At 40.1% G+C, this 25,878-nt stretch overlaps 1 protein-coding gene across 1 annotated transcript; it reads right to left on the bottom strand.

Annotated features, from left to right (window-relative positions):
* Positions 1-1,205: 1,205 nt before the first annotated feature.
* On the bottom strand, positions 1,206-25,829 carry RTN4IP1 (reticulon 4 interacting protein 1). Its single transcript, XM_050894822.1, has 9 exons — positions 25,574-25,829; positions 23,805-23,956; positions 22,946-23,014; positions 22,577-22,701; positions 17,299-17,347; positions 15,616-15,752; positions 13,293-13,476; positions 11,831-11,923; positions 1,206-1,328 (listed from the first exon to the last, which is right to left on the bottom strand). Exons 1-9 carry the CDS (start codon positions 25,827-25,829, stop codon positions 1,212-1,214), a joined length of 1,182 nt encoding a protein of 393 aa, XP_050750779.1. The 3' UTR covers positions 1,206-1,211.
* Positions 25,830-25,878: the final 49 nt, after the last annotated feature.

Here is a 25,878-nt window from a genome sequence, read left to right as displayed (position 1 = left end):
TATAATATAGCATTTTGCAAATAAATTTAAGTTAGGTAACTTTTTATTGAAATTATTTTTACAGGTAGAAAGCTGACATTTTACGGTTAGTTTTGCTTTTGTCTTGTGCCCTTTGTCCATAATTCCTCTGCGACAGCTAGCTAATGAGGAGTGAATACATGGTGTGGAGTAGCTGCAGGCTCTGAGGCATGGATGCTTCTCCTATACAAGCACGTGTTCAGTGCATTTGTACGTGGGGCCACAGTTCACATGGCTGCTGCTTCTGTCTCCTGGTGGAAGCACTGCATGACATGGTTTCTCTATCACCGTAGCTGCACCACAGTAAATGCGCAGCTCTCAATTAAGAGGTTACCACTTTCCTTCGATCTACCTGCATAATTGCAGGGGAAGTCACTCCGTAGCCCGTCTCTGGCAAAACGGTAAATTTAAAAACAGACCAACAGACACATACCCCCTCAAGCACTTCCCCCCCCCCCCCAGCAGTGACAGGGGGCATGGCAGGAACACGGTCTCCTGGTTACTGACAAAATCATGTCTAGCCTACCTGCATAAACACTGTAGTCAGCTGCATCTGTGCCAGGAGTTAGGCAATAGAATAATTATCAGTTACAGATTGATTTTGTTCCATGCTTCTACTCAGATAGTTACGCCATGCGAGATTTGTCATATCAAGATTAAATACCAGTCTTGAGACAGCAATATGACCACTTAATACAGGAAAAGTTTACAGGTTCTGAGAATTGAGTAATAATGTATATTAATAAAGGTGAACAGAACTAGGAAAGGCTAAGGAAAAAAGGACACCATAAATTTCATATGGACAATTAGATAAAAGTGTGCCTCACCATTTCAGGACTTAATTAAAACATCTGGAAAATAAAAGCTCCAAGATCTACAAACTGAAAATGCTGCCGGCTCTTCTTCTTATCCCAAGAGTGAGGGGTATTCTGCAAAAGTCACAACTACATTCTTAACGTGGTTTTCATGTAGAAATACCTAAGGGACATTAGTATTTCTTGTCTGCGTATTAAGTTATTAACAGGCAGAGTATGAAGGAATCAAAGAGGCTTTTCTAAAATGACTTCTTTTTTTTTAATTATGCATCCTGTGTAAGCTTTTAAAGAAGAGACAGTTGCTATGTACCAGTTGACGTTCAAGTGTAATTCACCAGTAAAGGACTGACTGCAGGCAGAATAATGATTAGAGATACTTTATTTTTTACTGATTACATCGATCACTGTTTTTCCACGTGCATGTCCTCCTTCCAATTTCAGAAAGGCCTTTGGAACTTCAGAAAAAGAGAAGACTTGATCAATAACCGGTTGAATCTACAGAATAAAGAAAAAGTGTCACTATATTAGGAATAAAATAATGTATCATCTTCACACTTCAAAACTGTATGAAGAAAGGGGGGAGGCTTCTTTATAGTATTTAGGGCAGAAGTTGCCAAATGCTGTAGTCACCAGCTTTTAACTTTTTTCAGGGACCCCTCTGCATGCAGGAGAAGGCTTTCTGCTGCTCTTTGCCCAAGTTTTGAAACATCTCTACTAGCACAGTTCGGAGGCCTCACCTGGGACTCTTTAACAATAAAGTCACCATGCAAGGCTCTAACTTCTAAGTCCCTTTAAAAGCTGACACTGTGGTTCAACTTTTTGTTGTCCACAATGATACACTGAGGAAAAGGAACATTTTTTCCTCGTATTTCTCTACTGGTTTTCTTGTTAAACCGAAGAATTTTCAAAAGGTCAGATGTTTTAAAGATACCTGTGAATCTAGTGCCTATCTGCATCAGTATGTGCCTCGGTACCCTTAAAAGACTTGGCCACAAATGAAGTACAAAAAGAAGTCCACAAACATTTGCTGCTGAATCATTTAGATACACTTGAAACCTCAACCACTGGGTATTCCAACAGGCATACATCATTAAGCCCAGCTTGCATTGACTGCTGTTTTGGCTTTAATTTTGTAGAGTAGCCTTCTGGATTGTTTTGGACTCATTTCTAATAACGAAGGTGAAACTACCCTATTCACTGTCTCCATTATTAACTAAGGAGCCTGAAAACCCTATGAGCATTTTCTTTAGACATCATAGTGTACCGACAGAGGCAGAAGAAATCCCAGCTGCTTCTGAAAAATACTTGTCACTGCTGGTCCAAGGGAAGAGACTTTTTCTATCATCAAGTTCTGAGTCAGCCTTCCGGAGGCCAAAATAAGATCTGTGTACAAAAGTACCTCCCACACGTCCTCCCAAAGATCCTACCTACCCTGAGGTAGGTCTTGGATCCCCCAACACCAGCCCAATGCATGTTCTTGCATTGATGAACTGATCTTAATCCTCTTACCAGAGGAAAACATTAACAGTAGATGAGTCTGCAGCTAACTCTTGTAGTGATGAAGATCTGAAGTAACAAAGATCCAAACACCCTATTTACTGTGCTAGAAAAAGATCTTTGTTACTTGTGTCAGTGAAAAAATATCTTCAGGCTTTTTCCTCGCAGCTACTAGCATGCATGCTATCTTGTTGAATACTCCAGAACTGGTAACTGCCCTCTCCTGGTAGGACATGCATCTCACTAAATAGAAAAGGAATATAACAGCAATAAGGACGCAAACAATTTGCCAGCATCAGAACAGTGCTGTCTTTCAAAGGGCTTGCTTACTTTTACCAGAAGGCAAGGGGTATGCAGTTACGCTGCTTAGAAGGTGAACGTGCAGCACTACCAAGGAAAGGTTTTCATATGCACACGTTTTCCAAGCAGCAGCACTTGACCACCCAGCACCCTCCCCAACAGCACAAGTGCAATCTGGTAGTTGTCCCTGCTCGTGCAGGTCCTTTTCTCAACTCTCATAATTTCCTCTTTATTCATACACGGTGCCTTACCTTGAAGTCCATTCCTTGCACTAAAATAACTACTGGTTTTGCTTGTATGATAACAGTAATCCAAGACATCAATAATCTAACTATTACACTGCAGAATCTCCTAATCTTGTCACTAGATTTTCCTTTTGTCAAGGCAAGCTTAGCAGTAGTGTGAAACTTTACATGGCAGAAAAGTAGGAATGAGTGAACCCCCTCCAAAGAAAAAGTCAGGATTAGCAGCCAAATCACTATGAGAACAACTGCGCAAATATATTCACTAAGTGTCTCAAACTTGCCATGCTGCAGGGTACAAGGCTGGGCAATTTCTTCCCCTTGTTCTGCCAGGACAATTTCTGTAAACAAACCTCTAGCCAAGTGAGTAGCAACACACAGCAGAGGAGCCACAAAGATACCGTGTAACACTTTCTGCTGCTCAACTGGGGAAGAAATGTGGGGCATGAATGATCAAGACAAAATCATGTTTGGTCAGCATCCAGCACAGAATGGAAATGTCATCTCGGGAATCAGCAAAGTCAGGGACATGGACCCAGGGCAGCAAAAACACTGAATGAGACAATGGCTTTGGGTAAACTGAGGATCCAAGTAAACTGCAGCTGCTGTGACTATCGGCCGGAGGAACGTGCTGCTCATCAGTAGTGACTGTTTTGAGGAAGACCAACCCTTGCTTTCATAGCAGAAGCTTGGGAAAAAACAATTCAGTAACTTTGTTGAGCCAAGCACCAGTGCAGCACTTGTACAAGTACTTACTGTTAATGGCAGTTTCATATAAAGTTGTGCTTCAGTTAAGAAAAAAAAAGACTACAGAAACTCAGCCTGCTGGAGCATGGACGCAGGTGACCCTAGCAGGGCAAGAGGCTGGGAGGAGGGGAAAGGTATTCGGGCAGGAAAGCAGCACAGCAGCCCAAGGGATGTGAAGCACAAGGGATTCCAGAAAAAGGCAGAAGTTCATTTCAGACACATGCAGCAATTGAGAAAAAATTAACAAGACACTTCAATGTTCTGCTACCTGCCGTCATTTATTGTAGGCTGCAGCTTAGAACCCTGACAGAACGAGGTATGTTACATTCTCAGCGTATTAGGTAAAGTACAAAGCATCGCATTTGAAAAGTGGTGACACAGGGATTCAGAGGAACCCTGAATTCGGCCTCACAGTTCAAAACACCGTGGGTATTGCAGCCACCACACACTCAAAGCCCATCTGCTACATTGATGTAACCTCTAGCTCCATTTAAACGCTGGCTTTAGGCAGTGCTATAGAGAGACATGAATACTAAATTGATGATCCTGACAATCTAGAGCATTAAACATTTTATCTGGCTGGCTGGTCAGTCCCATTGTTTGAATAACCCTGAAAGGGCTGACCGCGTTGCAGCACAGTGATTCACTCAGCCTTTACCATAATCCACTGACTAAGATAAAATTTCTTCCTGTGAACAGACAAACAAGTAGGGAAGCGTCTGCTGTTTGTTGAATGTGTGATAATAAATGGAGATTAACTGGATAATAAAAACACTGCCTATTTACAGCCACACATCAGTTCCTTGCCAGAGGACACCTATTTGTTCAGGGAAAAGGGATTAAACTAAAGTCTGGGAGAGAAAGGATTACACACACCCGCATTGAAATGTTTATCTGAAAACAGATTGGGCCTGAAAAGTATTTTCTTCCTCTTCATTCTCTCTGATGCAGGACATACTATAGAAATGTCTCTCAGGTCTCTTGAAATGAACTCATGTGTTTGGAAAAATAAAAAGAGTAATTGCTGATGCTGATTAAGGCTATCCTACATAGAGCACAGAAGTGGTAACCCAGCCAATCCAGCTCTGAACGCAGCAGGCAGTGAACAGGCACTGGCAGGAGTTGACTGGTCAGCAGGAACACGCTCCTGCTAATGGCAAATTCAAGCCCACCCATTTCTGTGCTAGCAAGGACACAATCTGAATTTATCGGGAGGGGACAAGCGAGAAAACATGAAGGGAATGAAGATGGCTTTGACCCTCCTATTAGCAGCAAGTTGCTCCGGTGAGTGTGGAGCTGCTTCCTGCCGCTGGAGGGAGAGCTAGAGCCTTGAAATTCTCAGGAGAGAGACGACCTGAAACTCAAGAGGCCCTCAGAGCAAGCCTAGTTCAAAGCGGAAAAGAAAAAAGTCCCCTCACTCCAAGGGCAATGACAGTGCACTGGCTCTCCTCCAGGCTTGTAAAGGATGGCCGTGTCAAAACTGCAGGGCAGCCTTGCTTTGCAGAGTGCCTCCCTCCCAGCTGCTGCCTCCCAGCGCACACACCCTACTTATGCCTTGGTAAGTAGCCATGAGTCTGCTCATGGCTCGTGTACATGCTTTGGAAAAGATACTTGCATATGCACAGAACAAGAGCTGTGATGTGCTCCACCAGACATCAAATTCCTTTTGAGGGCTTGCCATAATGGAAAAGACCTGCTTGGCATTTTGACTAGCTGAGTTAGAAGATAAAGGCTGTCTTCCTCCAGAAATTACCACCACGCCCAAATGCGGTACATGAGCACAAATGCAGAGCTTGATACTCTCCATTGGCCTTCAGTGAATCTCCCTTCAATGTCAACAAGAGACTTGAACCGAAATCATTACAAAGAATAGTCCCTGTCCTGTAACTAAATGTTTAGTTATCCGTTCAGTACTTCATTGTCATCTCATGGAAAAAATGCTGTCTTGGGACACTGCTGTTTCTGTCCTTTCTTCCCTTTAGCTGAGCATCTCCTCTGCTGTACTCAAGTTCCATGTCTTAATCCCACCCCTTTCTTCATTCTTCCTTCCCCTTAAAATGGCATGCAACAATGTATGCTGAGCTTCATATTGCTTGCCAACATTAGGTTCTAGGGTCAACCCTCACTGAAGACAGAGTAAAGTTCTTACCTTCTGGAACAGCTGGTTCTGGTCACATGCTCTATGGGTAGCTTTGCAACTATACAGTACTATGTTTTTGATTAACTTGTATTTCAGAGAATACACACTTTCATCCAAGAGCACATTAAAGGACATCAGGTACATGATATTTCTGTCCCAAATGCCTAACAGAAGTAAAAATGATCCAACGATCCAGTCTCCTACACCCATAAGAAGAATGGTGGTGCAGTCGTTAAGACAGGGGAATGGAAGGCATGTGTCCTGGGGTCTACTCATCTTACCAACAACTGTATTACCAGGTTTTGTTTGTTTTTCAAGCCAAGGTACATTCTTTCATATAAAGCCTCTTAACAGCAGCCCACAGGAACTCATCAGTATCATCTACAATTATTAAAATGCTAGAAGATAAATGCCAGTTAAGCAGGCTATCAGGGTATGGTTTGGAGTGTAGAAAAGAGGCTTAAAAAATCTCTAGTTCATTAATTGGTCCTGGCAGAACAGCTTCTACAGAACACAATGAAGAGCAGTAAGAAACTGGAACAAGCCCAAACTGTAGTGTGTGCCAGCCTAGCCCAAGCTTAACTCAGTAGAAATGAGGAAGATCCTGGGTTTAGTTACCTACTGAACCATGCTGAAAAGCTATTAACTAAAGGAAAGAGCAACTCTCTTCTGGAATCCCCTAGCAGTGACTTTCATGGTAGTCGTCCTGATATTTATGTTGGTAATTAAAGCAATCTGGGGCAACGTTACCATATAATTAAGAGAGAACAAACTTTAGTACAGTGTTATATATATACATATATGAGTGTATATATATTTATATATTAAAGCATATTATATATTTTATATATATTAGAAGAATAGTCCTGCATGACCTGCATCTCCCCAGGTCTCAGCAAATTAAGCTCACAACAGACAAGAGCTGTCTCGTTGACCCCACATTTCACCACTGTGCTGGACATAATTCCCTCCTACACTAGGGGACTAAAGCTCAGAACACTAGGACTAACTTTCTACAGAATATGCAATTACATCACGCTCAGGCAACACATTTGATTAAATACCTGGTATATGATGAAATTTTTCCAGACCTCATTGTGGTTTATGTGAATTTACATATTCAAACCCTATCTCTCCACAGTATGCAAAATTTCCATTGGTCTTCACAGACACTTTATGATGTAATCACACAGCACTTTCATAACGAGCATAAGCAAGCTACCATGACCTGGAGGAAGAGGAGCAGATGTGTTTTAATAAAAATCACAGTGATTTTTTTGGTGGCCATGACAAAATGCAGATAGAGGTTCCTTTTGGAAGAGAAAGGACTGAAGAGAGCTTTTGGCAACCTCTCCTTGATCAACATCTCTGGGCTCTAGCCAACCAACCTGGCAAGCAAAAGCACTGCAACAAGAAAACAAAAAATCTGGGGTGGGGGGGAGAAGTGCAAGCTTTGCAATTTGGCATGGAGAAAGATGGTCGTTGGAACAAGTGTGAGTGACTAAAGAGAGTGGGGAGAAGGACTGATCTCTAGTCAATTTAGACATTTAAGTACAGAATCGCTACCCTAGTGTCCTTTTTCAGATAAAGTAGGCACCACCCAAGGGCAAGTCACCTCAGGTACCTTAAGATACCTTAGCACAGCCATAAAGGCAAAGACTGGGATTACTGCAGAGGAGGCCACATCTAGAGATGCCAGATTTGGAGAACGTTCAAGGACTCAATATGTTACATTAGCTGTTAGATATTCATACAGATGAGAGAAGTCTGCAACAATTGTGCAACAAGGGCCAGGGAAAAAGTTACTTGCAGAACTGTAACAAGATGAATTGGAAGCAAATCAATACACACGGGTTAGGATAGTCAAGAAGCTGTGATAACCTATGCTAGCAGGAGGAATGTAAGCCATCTTAAATGGCACTGTACCAGCTACTAAAAAAGAAAGTTAACTCTGTCCCAGCCGAAACCAGGACACATGGCCATCCAAACAACTCAAAACCCAAGTAATGTTAAAGTAGATGACCACATCCATTTGTGTTATTTACTTCCTGAATAGCAAAGACTAGCAATAGAAAACAATTGAATTCCACATTTTAACAGGGTATCTCAGAGCAAATCACCAAAGGTGGATAAAGGGCACTAGCCCTCATGAGTAGATAGAGAAATTATGGTAGCAAAAGGTTATGTGATTTGTACAGCGTTGCACAGGAAGACAGCAGCAGGGCCAGAGAACAGTCAGCATCCTGTCCTCCAAACCACAACAGCAGGTGCTAAGTCCAAAGCATCTAGTGTCTTCAGCAAAATGTACAATCAACACTACACACAAATTACATTAATACAGGCATGCAGTTGTTTTTCTTATGTGTGCCCGTGCTGTAACTTTTATCTAGAAAGCAAACAACACAGAGAATGATCTATTAATTTCATGATCGGAGACTCTACTTGTCCTTTAGCCTTCCTTCTGCAAAATCAACTTTCACCCATCAGCCCATCTGATGTAACTCTGCTCTGAAGGAAAGAGTATTAAGCCACCAGAAATACTGCACACACACACCTGCACTGCTTTAAATGGCACTGACTTAAAATGAAAATTTCAAATTTCTGTAGGGCTGCACGTTAACCCACATCCTATCATGGTCCAGCAGGAACATACAACATACTCAGTGCTCCCCCTTACAACACTAAGGAGTCTTTTGAGCCTGCCTTCCTCCATCAGGCTTTATAAAAGGCAAAGTAAGCGCTCAATTATAAGTTAGAGGCTTTCTACAAACTTATGTAGTTATATGAGTTTGGTCTCTTTTCACCAAGGACTAAATGGCACATCCTTAGAAAGGAGGAAAAAGTTAAGCAAGCAGCAAAAACCAAGACTGTCAATGCTAAATCCACAACACTGACCACAAATACATCAAACTAATTCCTAACAAGCCTTTCTGTGACGATGCTGGCAGCAGAGGCCAGTGACGATGCTTCAGGGAACAGTGTGCCAGCAGATCCGTGTCCTGAACTGCAGGCTCTGTTGATTTCAGTTGTCTTTAGATGAGAACCTTGTAATTCACCAGGAACGTTCTGCCATGGAAAGAGATCCCCAGCTTCTGACATGTGCTTCATCAACTCATTTGGTGGAGCCCACATTAAGCCAGTCCTTACTGGCTCGTAATTAACTAGCGGAGTTCAACCCACCGCAGGGACTTCCCAGCAGTTTAGAAAGTAGCCAGTATCTCTAAAATTTGACACGGAAATACTTTATTTTCTCCGTGCCCACTACTGTTGCAGCAGCCTCCCAGCCCCTCAGTCTCACAATAGTCTCTTTGCAAGATGTCCAGCTGCAAGGCAGAGAAAACAGCTCATACACTGAAATTGTTTTACAATCCCCAGAACTGAGCTGACGTGCAGGTAAATTACAAAAGGAAAATTATTCTCCTTCCTTGCACTACCAGCTCATCAAATCCTCTCCTTCTCCTCCCCATTAAAAAAAGGCTGTTAAAAGAACTCCTCATAGCTGACGTTTTGCAAATCTCTATTCCTTGCTGCAAAGATCATCCGTGTGAAAACCACGTATCTTTTGCTTAGCCCTTTTGCTTATTCTTCATCCACTGAAGGATTGAGAATCCTTTTGCTTTTGCAAAGGAAGATGATGAACTCATCAGAACTAAAAATCTGTGTTGGTGCAAAAGGACTAAAAGAAAAAACACTAACAAATCAGTACGATCTGTAACTGCTTCAGGGGTATGCTCTTCAAAGCTTCACTTACTGTAACATCATCTCTTCAAACCATCAGCTCTTTTTAATTTCCTTCATTTAAATCCCCCCTCACCATTTGTACTTTCCTGAAAAAAGCCTCTCATTTTCAGGAGCTCTCCAATTGCTCTCCTATTCACACTTCATACAATCTCAAAATTAAGATGTCTGTAACAGAAAAGATGATTCACTGAAATTTCAAAATAACTAAATCTGCATTACTCAAAACTGTATTCACTCGAAACTAAGAAGTTCAACTACGTGAGCTCACTTTGCTGGCTTCCCCAAGTCTTTTTGCTATACTTTTACTGCTTTGTGTTTGTTGTTTTTTTTTTTTTAAATTCTCATTTATTCTCTCCTATTCAAACATAAACCTTTCTTTTCACTTAGTTATGGGAAATTATGGTACACTTCCTCCAGTAATTCTCTCCTGCCTTTTCTCCAAACACCTACTCTTCTGAATGGATGATCTGTCCGTTTAAGAGAACTCTTGTGTCTGGACAATAAAGGTCATAGTCTTATTAACATCTGTCTAAATGGAACACATCTGAGTCTTATAAAATACTGATGATAGCACCGGTGTTTACAACATCTTACAAAATAGAGTAAAATGCTGCTAGAATAATGACTATGCAGATAAACAGTCTGACATTATGACCTGTTTTTGCACAGAGAATAAAAGACCAAGCAAACATCTTTGTCCTCATGATCATCTTACAACAAAAAGTACATCAGGACATTCATATTTTAAATGGCATTACAATTCACCTGTCCAGATTATTAGGCAGAGAACACCGATTAAGCCCTATCTCTATTGCATAAACAGGTGTTTCCCAAGAGGCTTTCATGGGCATATTCTGCATTTGTTTTGCATACAAGGTAGGAGCAGAACACAAAACAAGTTGTGACTGGCTAAGAATCAGGACAAATGGTAAGAACAAAGACAAGGCATTTCTGTTTCTTAGACAATTATAATTTAGTAATGTAATTGGATAAAATCACAGGATGAGGAGGATCTTCTAGGTTTTCTTTCTTGACCATGGGATAATGCCTACAGCACTGGACATAATGCAAAGCAGAGTGGTGCAAAGCTGTAGCCAGGAACACACTTCACCACAGCTTATTTGCTGCTGCAGCCTCTGTTTATGAGTAGGTAACTTTTTAGGGAACAGACTTTCCACTGGCTATGACAGCAGCACACTGGTCATGACAGAGGAATAGGAGTGGCTGAATTCAGGAATATTTTTATTCTGATCAGCAGCACTGAGGTGGCAAATAGAAGCAATGAGGCCTTAAGTACAACAGCAATTTATTTACTCTTCTCCAAACTCTGGAACATAATGTATAGCGAAAAAGGAGATCAACACTCAAACTCTAAGAGATCTAAATTTTACTAATATGCACAAATTTTGAGCACAAGATGGCCTGACAGTTCACATACTGTAATTACCAGCAGTCATGGCAGATTCTGCTTCCTCTTCTGCTTAGGTACCACACAGAAAGATTAACAGCAGTTGTCCATATTCTCTACTCTGGGAATTCTGGCAACATGAGATTATCCAAGAGAGGACACTGCCAGGACCTACGGCACCACACAGTCCAATAAACAGCCAATCAACTGCTCACTCTCACACACATTTTGTAACAAGGTCATAAACCTGAAAAGATCAGAAAAGCAGTAATCCATCTGCCACTTCATGCCTTTTCCCCAAGTCCACTAAAGAGATTCCCCAAGCTTATGAACGTTCACAATCTTCCAAGTCACTGTGCTAAATTAGCACAAACATTATACTCTGAAGCACTGAAATAATGAAACACAAGATTCTTGTCACCACTCTCCCAATGCAGATCGTCTATGACCTGCAATAACCTGAATATTCTAGTTCTACGCACATTATGGGCAGGACTCCTGATCATCCAGGCTAAGCAATTTCGCATAGGCAGATACACGCAGTCATGTTCATTCTGACCAAATGAACCAAATGAGGCCTCTTAAAACATATCATTTTCAACACCAGAGTTCATGCTAAATGATTCCCACTGGCAAAAATAAACAATCACTGGACATTCTTTCCTCATAACTTAGTAAGCTTTGTGTTTTTAAAAACAACAGGTAGGGTGGAGAGGGAGAAGGCAGAACAGTCTTAAGGATTACGAACTCCTGAATGCCGTGCAAGAGGCAGAAGTTAGAAACTGGAGCAAGTCAATTCTTAACTAGTTTTGCTCACTGTGACTCTCATATCATTTTATTCGCTAATTGTGAACTACACCGTTTTTGAGTCAAAGCAGCACCTCTTTCAGAACAAATACCCAAATAACCATTACTGACATACCTTTCCAGAATCAACTAGTTCTGCTATTTCATCCAAACTTGGGCCACTTGGCATAAAAAATGCCCACCGATAATGGACTCCTTTAAAGAGATGCTGCAAGAAAGATCACAAATATATTAAAAAATCATGAGAGGAAACTGAAATGGGAACTAAAATTAATGACAGAAGCACCAGAGAAGTAACTTAAGGAAAAGACATGGAAATTATATGCTAGTGTCTGGGAAAAAAGTCACCTAAGCATGTGGATTAAATGTAAAGACAGGGATGCTGTATTGCCACAACAGGATCAGGGTGAATTTTGTGTCCAATTGCACATGTCAGCTACATGAGAAAAACCACCTCCTTGTCTCTGCAGCTAGAAACAGCATTATTTTTTACGTAAGAGAGAAATGGTGCTATATGTTTATACACATTCACAAAGGGGGTGAAATAAACCCAGCAATGTGACATTTAGAACCCTCCACCTTAGTGATTAAATTTTCCACCATCACACGTGCCAAAGTCATCACCGTCCAATGACAGATGACAGCTCACATGAAAAGCATTTTGGGAAGATCTCACAAGCACAAGTCAAGAGCACCTCCTCTCAGTAAGTCATTACAGGAATAAGTGCCGTCATCTGCCAGACAGAGATGATTTTTAATACATGGCATACAACGCTCCTCATCATGGAAACATGAACAATGAGAAATAATATTACATTATTTCTTCCCAGCCTTTTCATTTTGTTTTTGAGCCTTCCTTTGAAAGTATTGGTGCAGGACTTAGAATCTCATTCAACCATGCCATCACAGGAATACCATAGCAACTGCTTGAAAAGCATTCATTTGGAGAGCAAGTACACATGTTGAGAGAAGAAAGAGAAAAGTTCTAAAAAGCCTCACTGATCTGGCCACTGGCAGAATGTTTTAAGATCCACTTACGAAAACTAGAAAAATCAGTATCACCATCCAGACACATGAACATGAAAGAGATGAAAGACTTTCTAGCCACCCTCAACCACTTTTATTACTCTCTGGTGCTGGAATAGGATGAAGAGAATCACTCATAGAACAATGTTTTGAGAGAAAGCCTGACCAGCCTAAAGCAAGTAGCAAAATTACCCTCACTTCAATGAGGCAGGGATTTGCTCTGTTTACTATGAAACACTAGCTGTCAGCAGGACTCACTAGGGAGGCCACATGGAAAAGGCCACAATGAAAAGCACAATAAGGAATCAAAACTTCAAAGCACCCCAAACTACCACGTACACCAATCAGCACCACCCCATTTTTTTTTTCAGTGCGAGAAAGAAGGAAAGAATAAAAGTGCATCTGAAGTATACTTAATATACTTAATTTCCTCATATATGAGGAAAATATAACAGATGCTTCTAGATGAGCCACATGACTAGCATCCAAGCCACAAAGGAAGCCACTAGACTACTAAGTAATATTAAGGTATATAGGATTTTGTCAAATACCTTTACAGTTTTGGAACCAACTGTGACTCCTGTTTGTAACATGCCATCAGCCACTCCAAGTTTGTCCATATTGATCAGGAAAGGTGTCACTAAGGTAACATATGTTGCTCCTGACCATTTCTTCAGGAGATCTGGAGCCCACTTCTCAGTGGATCCACCAACATTATCTAGGATGAAATCAAATCTGCAGACATGTAAAGAACAGGTTTAAAATCACGATATGGGAAAAATAATTTCATCATAATCAAGCTAATTCCTATCAGAAATTGGCTATAGTTTACATTTTTACGTGTCACTGCAACGCAATAAAATAATCTGCCTGCAAGATAGTGGCAAGAAAGTCCCAAGACTTCAGCTAAATCCCAGCTTTACTGTACATCGCGAGTTAAATTTACAGGTTATTGCCCATTCACTGCACAGCAGACACAGGCTATTTAGATAACTTAAACTACACTTAAACTCCAAAAAGCAGACTCTTAGATGCACAACTACATTCTCTACTTGCTTAAAGCCTTCTAAAGCTCTATCTCTTCAGCCCTCCCACCGAGACTACTGAACAGTCAAGGTCTGGTCCTAGCATTGAACAATATGGTATGTGCATGTAAAAACTAGTCTGGACTCACGCCCTGAGTAGGAACATCTCCTGTACATGCTGTACTCACGTGAAAGTCAGTTCCAGTGGCCAAAGTTACGTAAACAAATTACTCTGCTAACCCTTATCTCCTCACATCTTTTCTGTGACCCAATTCTCAGCTTCACTTCTAAGTGTCTTTTTTGACCTCCTTACTTGTTTTGGGGCCATTTTACCTCCACTGACAGCTCTTTTCTTCGCATCTACCTATTTGACGTAGAACCTCACAATGTGAAGGGTCTAAAACCTTCCCCCCGTGGAAGCAGTACATGCAGCCTCTGGCAACAAGCCACAGTTTCAGCGTTCCCCTTCTCATTATCCCAGCATGTGAGCCTGTAAAGGCTGAATAGGGAGCTAGGCACCTATTCCGTTAGATGCACAGCTCATTCTCATTTTCATCTGTAAATTTCCAGCAATCTCCAGATTGCAATAGATATGTATATACACATACATCTGATATAAATAACCTACAAATAAGAGGAAAATACTTTATGCAAATCAAATAGAAAAGTTCTTGTCTCTGGAAAAACAGTTTTCCTGCCTGTCTTCCAAGGATGCAATTTCATGTTGAAGTTCAGTCAACGTAACAGTTAGCTGCTAACAAGAGAAATTAAAATCATCAAGACTAATGCTCCAGGAAAAACTAGCTCCCTGTGGGGTCTGAAGAGTCAGTACAACTGAAAAGGGGAGAGAAGTAGGAACATCCCTCTCTATACCTGACTGATCAGCTTAGCTGTATCATAAAACTGCACCCTACGACAGTGCTATTGATACCTCCTAAAAAGGGTCACTTGCTAGAATGGGTGTTTAGCATTTAAGACGTTGAATTGCACAAAGGCAAATTTAGCACTGCTTGCAAACTGTGAAGTTAGCTGCTGCATGTCCTGCCCATACAGACAGTGCCAGTACCCTCACAGTTGACCTCAGGCCTGCTGACAATCACACCATAGTTAAAGGGCACATGCCTTCTTAACACAGTTATCAGTAAGATTCTTTCATAGACTGAACAGCTTCTATTTCCCCTCCCAGAAAGTTAACTCAATCTAGCTAAAAAGAGCAGTGTAAATACCATATTCAAATACAAGTCACAGTAGACCAAGCTGAAACAGATGGAAAGAGTAAAAAAGCAGAAAAGACTTCAGTTCTAGAGAAAACCCCCGAGCTAGTTTAAACGTAACTGCTGTGACAAGATAAGTGTGATTGTTTATCAGAGGCAGCCGTACCCAATGTTACAGAAGAGAAATTTACTCCCGGTTGAGCTGCACAGTGGCTAAAGACCTTCAGGCAAGTCACTTAACTGCCTCTAGAAGATCAATTTTACCATTTACTAACCTCACACAGAATTTCTGAGACTTATTTTAATTTATTCATGCTTTGTAAATGCTCCAGGATCCTTGGATGGAATCTGACAAAACTGTTCAAATCAATCACTGAAGAGAAGCATGTGAAAGTGAGCTTGCCTCCACAAGCCCAATTAACTGGCTTAGTCTTACAATGAAATCTGTGCTTGGGATACTCACTTGGCAAACTGCATTCAAAAAGGGCTGGGATGAATTTGCGTTACAAAGTAATGCTTTTGGAAAAAAACAAAAAAAAAGAGGGAGTTCTGATAGACTGGAGTCAAGCAATCAAAAGGCAGAAGGTCTGACTGCCAACTCCTTCATCTCAGTATTAAGCAACACAAACACGTACAAGGGTAATGTTTTAAGTTGCTTTTCCAGATTTCCAGATTTGTAATCAATCACATCATCCGCTCCAAGCTTTTCCATCAGTGTGCTGGCATCATGAGAACAAACTGCTGTCACGTGAGCACCCCAGGCCTTCACTAGCTAAAAACAAGTATAAAAAAAAAGAAGTCCAAAGTTTAAAATTTAGTGAAACATCGAGAACAACTTCAAAAGCCAAAGTCTCATTATATTTATATAATAAAAGAGCACCTTTAGTAGGGAGGGGGGAGACTGTGTTCCAACATAGGATAACTTGTCACACATCCCACAAACAATGGTTATAATTTATCAATATTTAAGGAGGTTTTGGGGAGGGAGGAGTTGGTGTGTAGCAAGGAGGGTATTTTTTTAATGCCACTTACAGATATCAGGTCTCAGGATAAATAAGGCTTCAAATAAAATACTCAGTTTGCCATATGAATCTGCCAGCTAAATGTATACCAAAAGGTATTGTCCAAGTTACCAATCTACAAAACTGTTACTAGATCAACCATTAAATATTTTTAAATATTTAAAATTAAAATATTTTATATTTCTACCTGCTCATTACGTATTTCATATATCTATCTCACTGTAAATAGCTTAAATATTAATAATGAGAAAAAGAAGAAAGTCATCTCTGATTTACCACAGGGAGGATGTCAGGTTATCTTCTACTCCAAAAGCTATAGCAAAGTAAAGGATTTTTGCTAGTTATTTACCTCTTTTGTAATCTCATTTTTCATTCACAGTAATCTTTTTTACATTCATTCCAGATTAATTAATGCAGTTTACTCAGGATTAATCGGGTAGAAATCGCAACTAGTCAATGGCTGGTCAGCCTTTTATACTGATCTAATTTAGCCACCTGCTTTATCATGGATCAGGCAAATAGCATACCACTAAAAATTCTCCTGTAAGCCTCTTTAAAACCACTATGTTTATGGTCTAGCAACATGGAACGCAGTGATGCAATCACCCAACTTCTATATTTTTTTCATATTCTCAAGAAAAAGATGTTTCAGCATGAGATAACACCGATCAGAACCAAAATCCCCAAATTAAATGAGAGGGTGAAAAGAGGATGTTCCACAATTAATGGATCAATAAAAGATCATGTTGACTCTCCAAAGTTTAGAGCTACTGGGATGAAGACAGGCAAAAGGGCAGCAGGGCAAAGACAGTGAGGGGCAAGTTAATCTAAGCCACTGTGCTTTACATACACTGCACATAAAAGCCTGGTGCCTCTCATATCATGTGACCACCTACAGCAGTTATGGTAGATGACACATTCTCCATCAGTTTTTCTACTCATACACTGAGTTCTTTTCATATTTATGGCGCAAAGCTGACTGAAACATAATGAAAACAGGCTACATATTTCAAGTTACACCAATTAGAGATTTCCTGCACCCAAACTGTGAAATGCCATCTTTCACTACCTACACTCACAACTCCTTTCTTTGAAAGTCCCTGCTACCTACTTTAAACTAATACAACGTAACAAATGGAAAGCAATAAATCTGAAAATATTTCACTTTTGGAAATATCGATCAGATCGATCAGTAGCTTGCTATTTCACTATTCCTTCCCTCAATTCCCTTCCGTTAATTTTTTTTTCATATTGAATAGTTTGAAGATGCATCCTGGGCATGCTAGTTCATATTACCTGTACAGCAAATGTACCAACTCCTCCTGAAGCTCCTAATATTAATACTCTGTAAGAGAAAATTAAAATATATTAAGTAGTTCTTTAAATAAACTCTATAGTAACTATGTATTCTAACGCTTCTTACACATCTCTGACACCAAACTATTTTAAGCAAAAGATTGTATTTGTCATTCAGTGTTACTTAGTGGTTAACTCCTCAGATAGCCAATAATGTGACTTAACATTGCTGATCATGTTTCCTGTGCCAAAAGCATTATCTCAGCACAGCCAAAGAGACTTCCTCATATGTGCTTTCCACTAAATCCAGGCAGTGGAGCTGTCAGGCAGTAACAGTTATCACCCAAAAACCCTGTCCCTCTCCTCACTTTCCCAAACATAATTGCTTAGTTTGGGACAAAATCAGTTAAGAGTCTTTCTGCCTCCCAGACTCCACTGTCGTATCTCCTAAAGAAAAAAATCTGATTCACCAACATTTTACACAAATTGGTGTTATCTAAGAGAAAAAGTAGTTTAGTGTCACATTATTTAGGGAGACTGGGAACTTCAGAATATATGGAACGTAATTTTCCCATATTGCATAATAATTATCTAAAAGGAAGACAAATACAATGAAGTAGCCTCACCATAAACAAGTTTAAGTTCTATTAAATTAAGATATCTCCCTTTTTCTTTAGAAAAAAAGCAGTAGACTTTTTCTAGTTCAGTACATCTCAACAAGACCCTGTAAATGCCAGGTTGTGGAAACTGGCACACAAGCAAGAAAATGAGTATATTACCAAATTATTAGCAAGTGAGAGTTCATTTTAACTGAACACACTACCCTAAATTTCATAAAAATGAATGCAAGTTTAGTTGTGTGAGAACCTTACTGCTAGCAGCCTAATCAGTGTTCAAAAATTTCATCCAGATATTTTATTAAATAACTAAACTTCAGAAAGTGAATTAGTAAGAAAGCCTTGCTGCTGAAGTTACAAACAGTGCTTGGACTTTGGACCCATTTGCTAATTCTAGGACAAAAGGAAGATCCAAGATGAAGTCTTGGCATAGGATTGGGGAACATCATGTTTCTCAGAACTCCTGTTCGCCAGAAAAATTTCAGTAACTTCAGAAGCTGGTGATGTTCCTGTTTTAAATCTCACTGTGCTGGATGTTGAAGGAAATTGCTTTTCACAGTGCAAAATTGTATTATACAATCTGGAGTCTCAGTTTACAAAAATTCTTTGAAGTAACCTAAGAGACTTGGCTTTGGTCACAGTATCCATTTTAAAATGCTTCCTCTTTTGTAACTGATCAGATTCCATTCCCTCCTATTTCACTGATCCAAGCTGCAAAATTCAGATTAAGAATTTGAAACCACAATGCCTGCAGCTTTTAAATCTGCCAAAAAGTACTTATCCTCAGAACCATGCTTCTAACGACAGATGCCTGAAGCAACATTCATATTTAGATTTTATTATACTTGAAAAGGCTCAGGGATGCTACACTCAAGATACTGGGTTAAGCCCATCTTTACTCTTACAAAGGACAGTCACAATTAAATCCTTTCAAAAAAAACTTGTCAAACTGCCTTTCCAATTTTACTCCTTGCTTAAAGGGCATTTCTTCCACTACAAATTTTGGAGAAAGCTGTCATTTTAAAATGTACATTTTGGTCAAGGATTTAGGTAACATTTTCAGTTTGGGGGAGCTGCTTGGCTAGGACTTTTTTTTATTTTCCCCTTCAATAAAAGCCCTTGAGATTCTTCAGGTAGAAATATTTTCCAAATTTGGTTTGTTCCTATGTTATGTGGGCTATTTTCTACCAAACCTTCTAATTATTAAAACTCTCCCCATACAGAAAGCTCTTTGCTTCAGAGACAAACTATGTCTGCACAGGAGATCCATGTGCCACAGCTCAACACATGAGCATTTTTACAGCACTGAGGACAGCAAGACGTTTGGCACAACACAAGGAAGTGGGGAAGTGTCTGAAGGTGCAGGACCTGTTAGGATGGTACTGAAGGACCACAGATGGTGGAAAGTGCCAAAGCAGGCACAGTTTTGTTTGCATTGCCTCAGGAAAACACAGCCAGGAGAAAACATATCAGAGAAACTACCTGTTTCACTGCAGAGGTGAGCTCAGGAGTAAACTATCATATAAGCATGTGCACAAGGGAACAAACTAATGAATTATTTTACCTGAACAGAGATCCAAGAGAACCAATTCTCTCAAAAGAACAAAACAAACATTCATACCCCAGGCTTTGCTCCCTTCTGACAGAGGCGCATAATTCAAGCCAGCATTCACCAAGCCCCATATGAAGCTTTAGTGGTTCAAATGATCAGAGTCAGCAGATCTCTCCAGATGAGCACACCATGGGATTTGAGAGTTTAGGCCTTCTCCCTGGGCCCTGCTTGGAACTACGGTGTGGTCAGAAACTAGCATCAGAGAGCCAGGACCTGTTTCAGCTGTGTTCCCCCCTGCCACAAAAGACACAGGGGGTGGGGAGTGGGTGTACAGATCAAGGACTAACATTTTCTCCGGATTATAAACAACTAACAATTTTCAGTGACTCAGCTACATGCCAAATAAAAATATTGTATTTACTGAATAAATATATCAATTTTATATATATATATAAAAAATTAAATTCAGTTTGATTATGCCAACAAAATGTCCCTAAGAGATTTATTCCTGTATCAAGAAGCATTTACCCTACCAAGAAGTTTTACAACCTACACTCACTTTGTACTTCTCAACAGATAAAATGATGAAATAACACACAGACTTTGAAAAAAATATTTTCTTGGGTTATTATATCATTCAAATTTTCACCGTAACAATATAAACCAGGAGTGTACGTTTAATAGCTTACAGTAACAGAATCCAGCGTCTCTCCCCAGCATACTTAAACGTATAAAATATTGACTCTGTATTTACATAAAAGACCTTTACTTAATATTAACATAAACGTTTTCAAAAACTTGTCAGATTGTCAGGTTTGTTTTTATCATGCAACTTTAGCAAGCAAGATACTTAACAGCTATTGTTGAACAAGCATACCCCCTTTCTACTGAAACAGGACACCGGCACATATGAAAAGCTCTCCAGGTATTATCCACAGAGAACTTCAAAACAACAGAGTCATTCTGAACGTTTTGGATAATAAGAACATTCATTTTTAGCTTGTGCAAGAATATTGACATAAATTACAGCGGTATAGGATAAAAGTTATGGAGAAACGACTGGAGTTATAGTGAAGCAGGAGACATCACGAACACTGTGAGCGCACTTCAGGTAACTTGTAAAAACAAAATTTGTGAAAGTGTGTGCAGATGCAGCAGATACTCCTGTCAGATCAACATACAGTCAGATGTTGGACTGTTAGCAAGTATTTCTGGTTAGCCCACCCTTCCACCTTAAAGAGGCAAAGAAAACAATACACACCAATAGAAAAATCTCGCTGTTTCTAAGATGTCTTAACACTGCAATAAAGTATCAGTGAAGTAGCTTTCATCAAGGAATACAGCTGCTCTTTAAGACACAGTCTTTTGTGTATATACACCCTTCTACATAGCTATTTACATACACCTACAGGAAACAAAAAGACCAACATAAAATCACATATGTAGGTAACTTCTTACCAAACACATTAAATTATTTCAAGAAATTAAGAAGTATTATGTAAATTCTTGTCTCTTGAAATAATTGCCTTGAGAGAGAAATATAAAGTTCATGGAATATACTTTTGCACAGTCCCTTCAATGCATTTTATGTATTTTCCTACAAAAAATTTTTCAGGGGAAAAAAAGCTACCATCACATAAGTCATTCTCTGCTGTTTTTACATTTCAAAACTTCTAGATGGGAAACATTATAATTTTATAAGTACATTAAAATGTTTTTTGCTGACAGAGTAATTAAATATTTATTGGGAACATAAAAGTAAATGTTAAATGTAAAGACACGATATAAATGCAGTTTGAATTTCACTTTTAACAATCTAATCACTTACCTGAAGATTGAAAAGATACTTCAAACAAGGCTAGCCTATCAACATATCTTTACGTTAATTCTATTTCCATGTGAAAGTTAAGATAATAAAAAAAGTCTAAATACTGAAAAATAAAAAAGAAGGCAATGTATCTAGAATTTTATCACTAGCTGGAAGTTAATTTCAATGATGTCTCTTTGAAATTGCTTTAGATTTTGCAATTTCATTTTCTCAAAACATTGTTTATCTTTAGAACAAACAATTACTTGATATTTTCATGATTAAATTTACCATGACATATGAACAACCACTCAATTATTTTCTAAAGATGTGGGCAAAGAATTTCAATAAATCTAGTGTCCTTTGCAATGTGTTGCATTACAACAGTAACACCCAAGATAAGAGAAGGTCAGGCATCTAGACTCCTACTGCCCAATAATTACTTTATGACCTAAACTTTTGGTGCAGCATAGTAATTTTAATGATTATTTTTCAATTCCAGTATTTCTACTTTTGCCCCTCTTTCCATTCTGAACATTTTGCTGTCTATTTACACAACCATCCAAAGGCCAAAATAACTGCAAATTTCAATTATCAGGAGAAAAATGGTATCTGCTCCAATCTTTCAATGCATTTTTCCTCTTCTATCCTCCACCTGCCATTGTCAGATTAACAGGCTGATAAACAAAGCCAATTTTTCTATTTGATTTGGCTGCTTGTCTTGCACGTTTTCCTCTTCTCTTCTGCATTCCTGACCTCATCAAAGTTCTGGCCTACAGGTCAAATGAGACCCTGTCACCTGCTTTTTTTTTTCTGAAAAGCTGGAAAACCACTCTGTTCCAAATGGCCCATGCATGCAGGAACTGAGTGAACCACACCTCTGTGGCTGAGAGGGCTTTTTGTGAGTTGCCAAAATAACTCACAGAGAGGATATTACATTTGGATAGCTGTCCTAGCAGGCAGAAAGGCAAAGTCCCTATAAATTCCTAGAGATACCATCCTTAAATTCTCTATATAGTCCTATACATTTGATATACATTGGACTACCTCTATATAGTCACTATATAGAGAAAGCAAGCAGCAAATGACTAAGTACACTTCAGTTAGCGTCCTCATCTGAGTCTCCCTGTAAAGAAGCCTCTCTCTCAGCAGTTGTGTAGATTGAACCTAGCATCTTCAGGCCAGCTGGTTTTTGTGAATGTCATGGTATAACAGTCTTCATCACTGTTGGACATGTCTTAGAAGCAGCTTATCAGTATAAAAACAGAACGCTAAGTTTTAGCACCAGAACTATTTACTCACCTTTTCCCACTACAATTACTTTGGTTCAGTCCTCCCACTTGGTTAACTGCAGACCACGCTGTGAGACCTACATATGGTAAGGAGGCAGCTTCTGTGTGACTGAGACACTTTGGCTTAAAAGACACCTGAAATAAAATCAATCATATCTATGTCACACAGCAGATCCTACGTGACACTGAAATATTTAAACAGGTTTTACTGAATTGCAGATTGTGTATTCCACATTTTCAATGATCTCCATAACTAGCTGGAGTCTAAATCAATCCAAGAACCAAGAAATAGACAGTTACTTAGACACTGAAGAAAAAAAACCCGCCAGTCTTTATAGTTTTGGGGTTTCATCTGTTAGCCACATTTTTGAAGGTTTACCTCGTTTCCACTAGCTACCACAAACTCTGACAGAGTGCCCTGTTTCCACGGAGGAATTGCTGCCCACACCTAAAACCAAACAGAAAACAGCTATCAATTCTTGTGGCTTTGCACATGATTGTACCTACACAGAAAAGTTTTCTTCATTAAAGAAATCTTTTTTCCAATTTGCAGAATGTCTTCACTATTGCTTACCAGAAACCAGCTTTAGCTTACTCTTTACACAAAAAACATCAGAAGACTGACTAAATGAAGGACCGCAGAGCTATGTAAATAAATTGTACCATACTGTGTAGAAGACATAGTTTTTCAAAAACCCCAAACTACATGCCAGGAAAGCCCAGACTGGAGGGGATGGGGCGGGGAATCAGAATTTGCTGTACTAAAACTGGTGAAATGTGAAAGCAACTGGTGAAGGTGAAAGCAAACAATATCAGTATTTATGTGGGGACTCACAAAGTGGTTCTTGGGTTATGTCAGAGTTCCTATCCTAAGTTACTCAAGAAAAAAAAACCCAACTAATCTCTTCCTGTTAGAATTCTATCTTCAGTCAAAAATGAAGCAGCATCTTCAGTGTGCACGTATAAATAAATAAATTCCTCTCTTGCTACCACTGAAATGGACCAAAAATTAAAAAACAGAAGGGAAATTAACTTGCAGAAGCAAGTCTGGGAATGACCATGTTTTTCAAGGAAAAAAGGTAGGGAAGAAGGCATTTAGGAATTTACTGCCAGAGAGTCCTCATTCACAGTGCAACATAAAAAAAAAAAAGAATTTTCTTAAGAGGAAAATGAAAGCTGAACATCTCATAGTATATTTTAACTATACATTTTAGAAAAAAAGAGATTGGTGGTATCACCTCATCTCCAGGTTTGAAATAAGACACACTCAGTCCACATTCCATTACAACACCAGAGACATCTCGACCAAGTGTTAGTGGAAATTCAGTGTCTGTGCTTTTGAGTTTCAGGGGATCCCGCTTCATATTTAATGCAGTTGCACCATAACCACCTGCAAAACATGAAATTAACCATGACATACTGTACTGAGTTTTCATTTATTAACTGGACAATTCCAATTAGAAAGCATTGTCTGTACCTAATGTGCCTCATTTCTGTTATAACTTCGAGCATGCAAAAAATCTGCAATATTTTATACTTTTACACATTTTACAAATAAAGAGCAGATCTCATTCTGGCTTATTTGTCCATGAAATGGCTCTCCATTATAAAAATATTTAGTATGTGATAACACTGTCAGGAATTCTAAGAAGTCTGCTGGAAATGCTCCATTTTCCAACAGCATCATGTAGCTACAAATCCAAAAGAACTCCAAGCTTTCCATTTGTCTTTTCAAAAAAAGTACTGTAAAAAGCAACTTGAACATCATTGTAAAAAATACTAAGGCACATCTCCTAAGATGAGTAACCTGAACTTCTATTCAGTAAGCAATAGCTAAATGCTGTGAACTCTCAGAATTACCCATCTAATAACTCTGCTCAGCCTAAAAAAAGTCTGCATTCGGGCATGTATGCCCTTTCAAGTGTTTGGATAAGTCTGCCTAGGTGCCCTATTATGCTAGAAAGTGTTTTAATACTGAAAAGAAAAGAAACAGGCACAAAAGCAGGCACCTCGAAAGCAGGATGAAAATGTAGTTTCTTCCAAATACTTTTACACTGACTCAAAATACTAGTTGCAGCCCAGCAGCTCAAGTGGGTCATTCAGCAGGAATTCTCAGATAGCAAATGTCCCATAATCAAACCCACAACTCTATAGATTTTTAAAAATTCATTCATTAGAGACCCAAAACACAAATTACAGCTCTGTCGGCAGGCTTCCTGCAGATATCTCTATATATGCTACTCAATCTGATTTGATATGCAAGATCACTTCTCAACATGAAGTATAAGGTCTTCTACGACCACAACTTCCTTCTTGTGTTTTGAACCTTGAAACTGAGGAAAAAATCTGATTAAATGTGTCAAATACAAAGAGTTGGTCAGTGAAAGATATAGATTTCTTGGGAAAGATGACAGCAGGTACCCAGATGCCAGTTCAGGAAGAAAGGGCATGGCAATGAACAACATGGTTTGGATTAGGTCGCACGTGCCGACTTTGCAGTAACTTTGACCTTCAGCCCCATTCACCTCAAAGACACAGAAAAATCCAGCACCTCTCAGGGGGAACGCTGCTCCTTGGAAGGGCTGATCTCTTGGTCAAGAGAGTACCACCACCCAGATGGTGCGGACGGGGGAGAAGGCCAGGAAATAAACCCCACCACGGTTACCCTACTAACAAAAGGAAGCTGACTCGCGAGTGGCAAGCCTGCAGAGGACAGCAATCAGTCACTCAGATTAAAAGCTTGCCCCCCTCAACACACACACTCTTGTCTTCCGAAAGGCAATGGCTTTTTGTACCGTCCTTCCCTAAGAACTTGGAAAAAAAAAGTTTCAAAGACACGTGCTTCGAGGGGGCCCTCTTGACGCTGCCGAGGCAGGTGCCTACCGGGGCAGGCCGGTGACAATGTCTGTACGATTCTGGACGCCGGGGGACATGTGGAAGCCGCAATCCAAGCACACCCCCAGCCATCACGCCAGCCTGGCCCCGGCCGCTCGGGCTCGGCACTTACTTCTCATGCTAAGGTCGATGGGGTTCAGGCTTGCAGCGTGAACCTTAATGATGACCTCGTTCGGGAAGTGTATAGTGGGGAACACCATGTCCCTGGTGAAGCGCAGCACGTCGTTGCGGCCGTACCGGTCTATGACCCAGGAGGGCATGGCGGACCGCGCCCGCGGAGAGGCGCGGAGGCCGCGGACCGGCGGCTGCCCGCCCGCCCGCGCTGCCCCGCGCAGCGCCCGCCCGCTCGCCGCCCCCCGCGACAGCATGGCCGGGGGAGCCGAGCCAGGCCGGGCCGCGCAGCCGGCGCCCCGCGGG

Source organism: Gymnogyps californianus, chromosome 3 (genome assembly GCF_018139145.2).
Source record: "Gymnogyps californianus isolate 813 chromosome 3, ASM1813914v2, whole genome shotgun sequence".
NCBI classification, from domain to species: Eukaryota; Metazoa; Chordata; class Aves; order Accipitriformes; family Cathartidae; genus Gymnogyps; species Gymnogyps californianus.
This window is presented reverse-complemented; position numbering and strand designations above follow the sequence as displayed.

What these genes read in the sequence shown, in the direction of transcription:
- RTN4IP1 (XM_050894822.1), bottom strand. Translation starts at nt 25,829, where the DNA reads ATGCTGTCGCGGGGGGCGGCGAGCGGGCGGGCGCTGCGCGGGGCAGCG. An exon ending in TTGGTACATTTGCTGTACAG is followed by an intron (nt 15,753 to 17,298) that starts GTAATATGAACT and finishes ACTTGTTTTTAG; the next exon opens with CTAGTGAAGGCCTGGGGTGC. An exon ending in TTGGTTCCAAAACTGTAAAG is followed by an intron (nt 11,924 to 13,292) that starts GTATTTGACAAA and finishes TCTTTCTTGCAG; the next exon opens with CATCTCTTTAAAGGAGTCCA.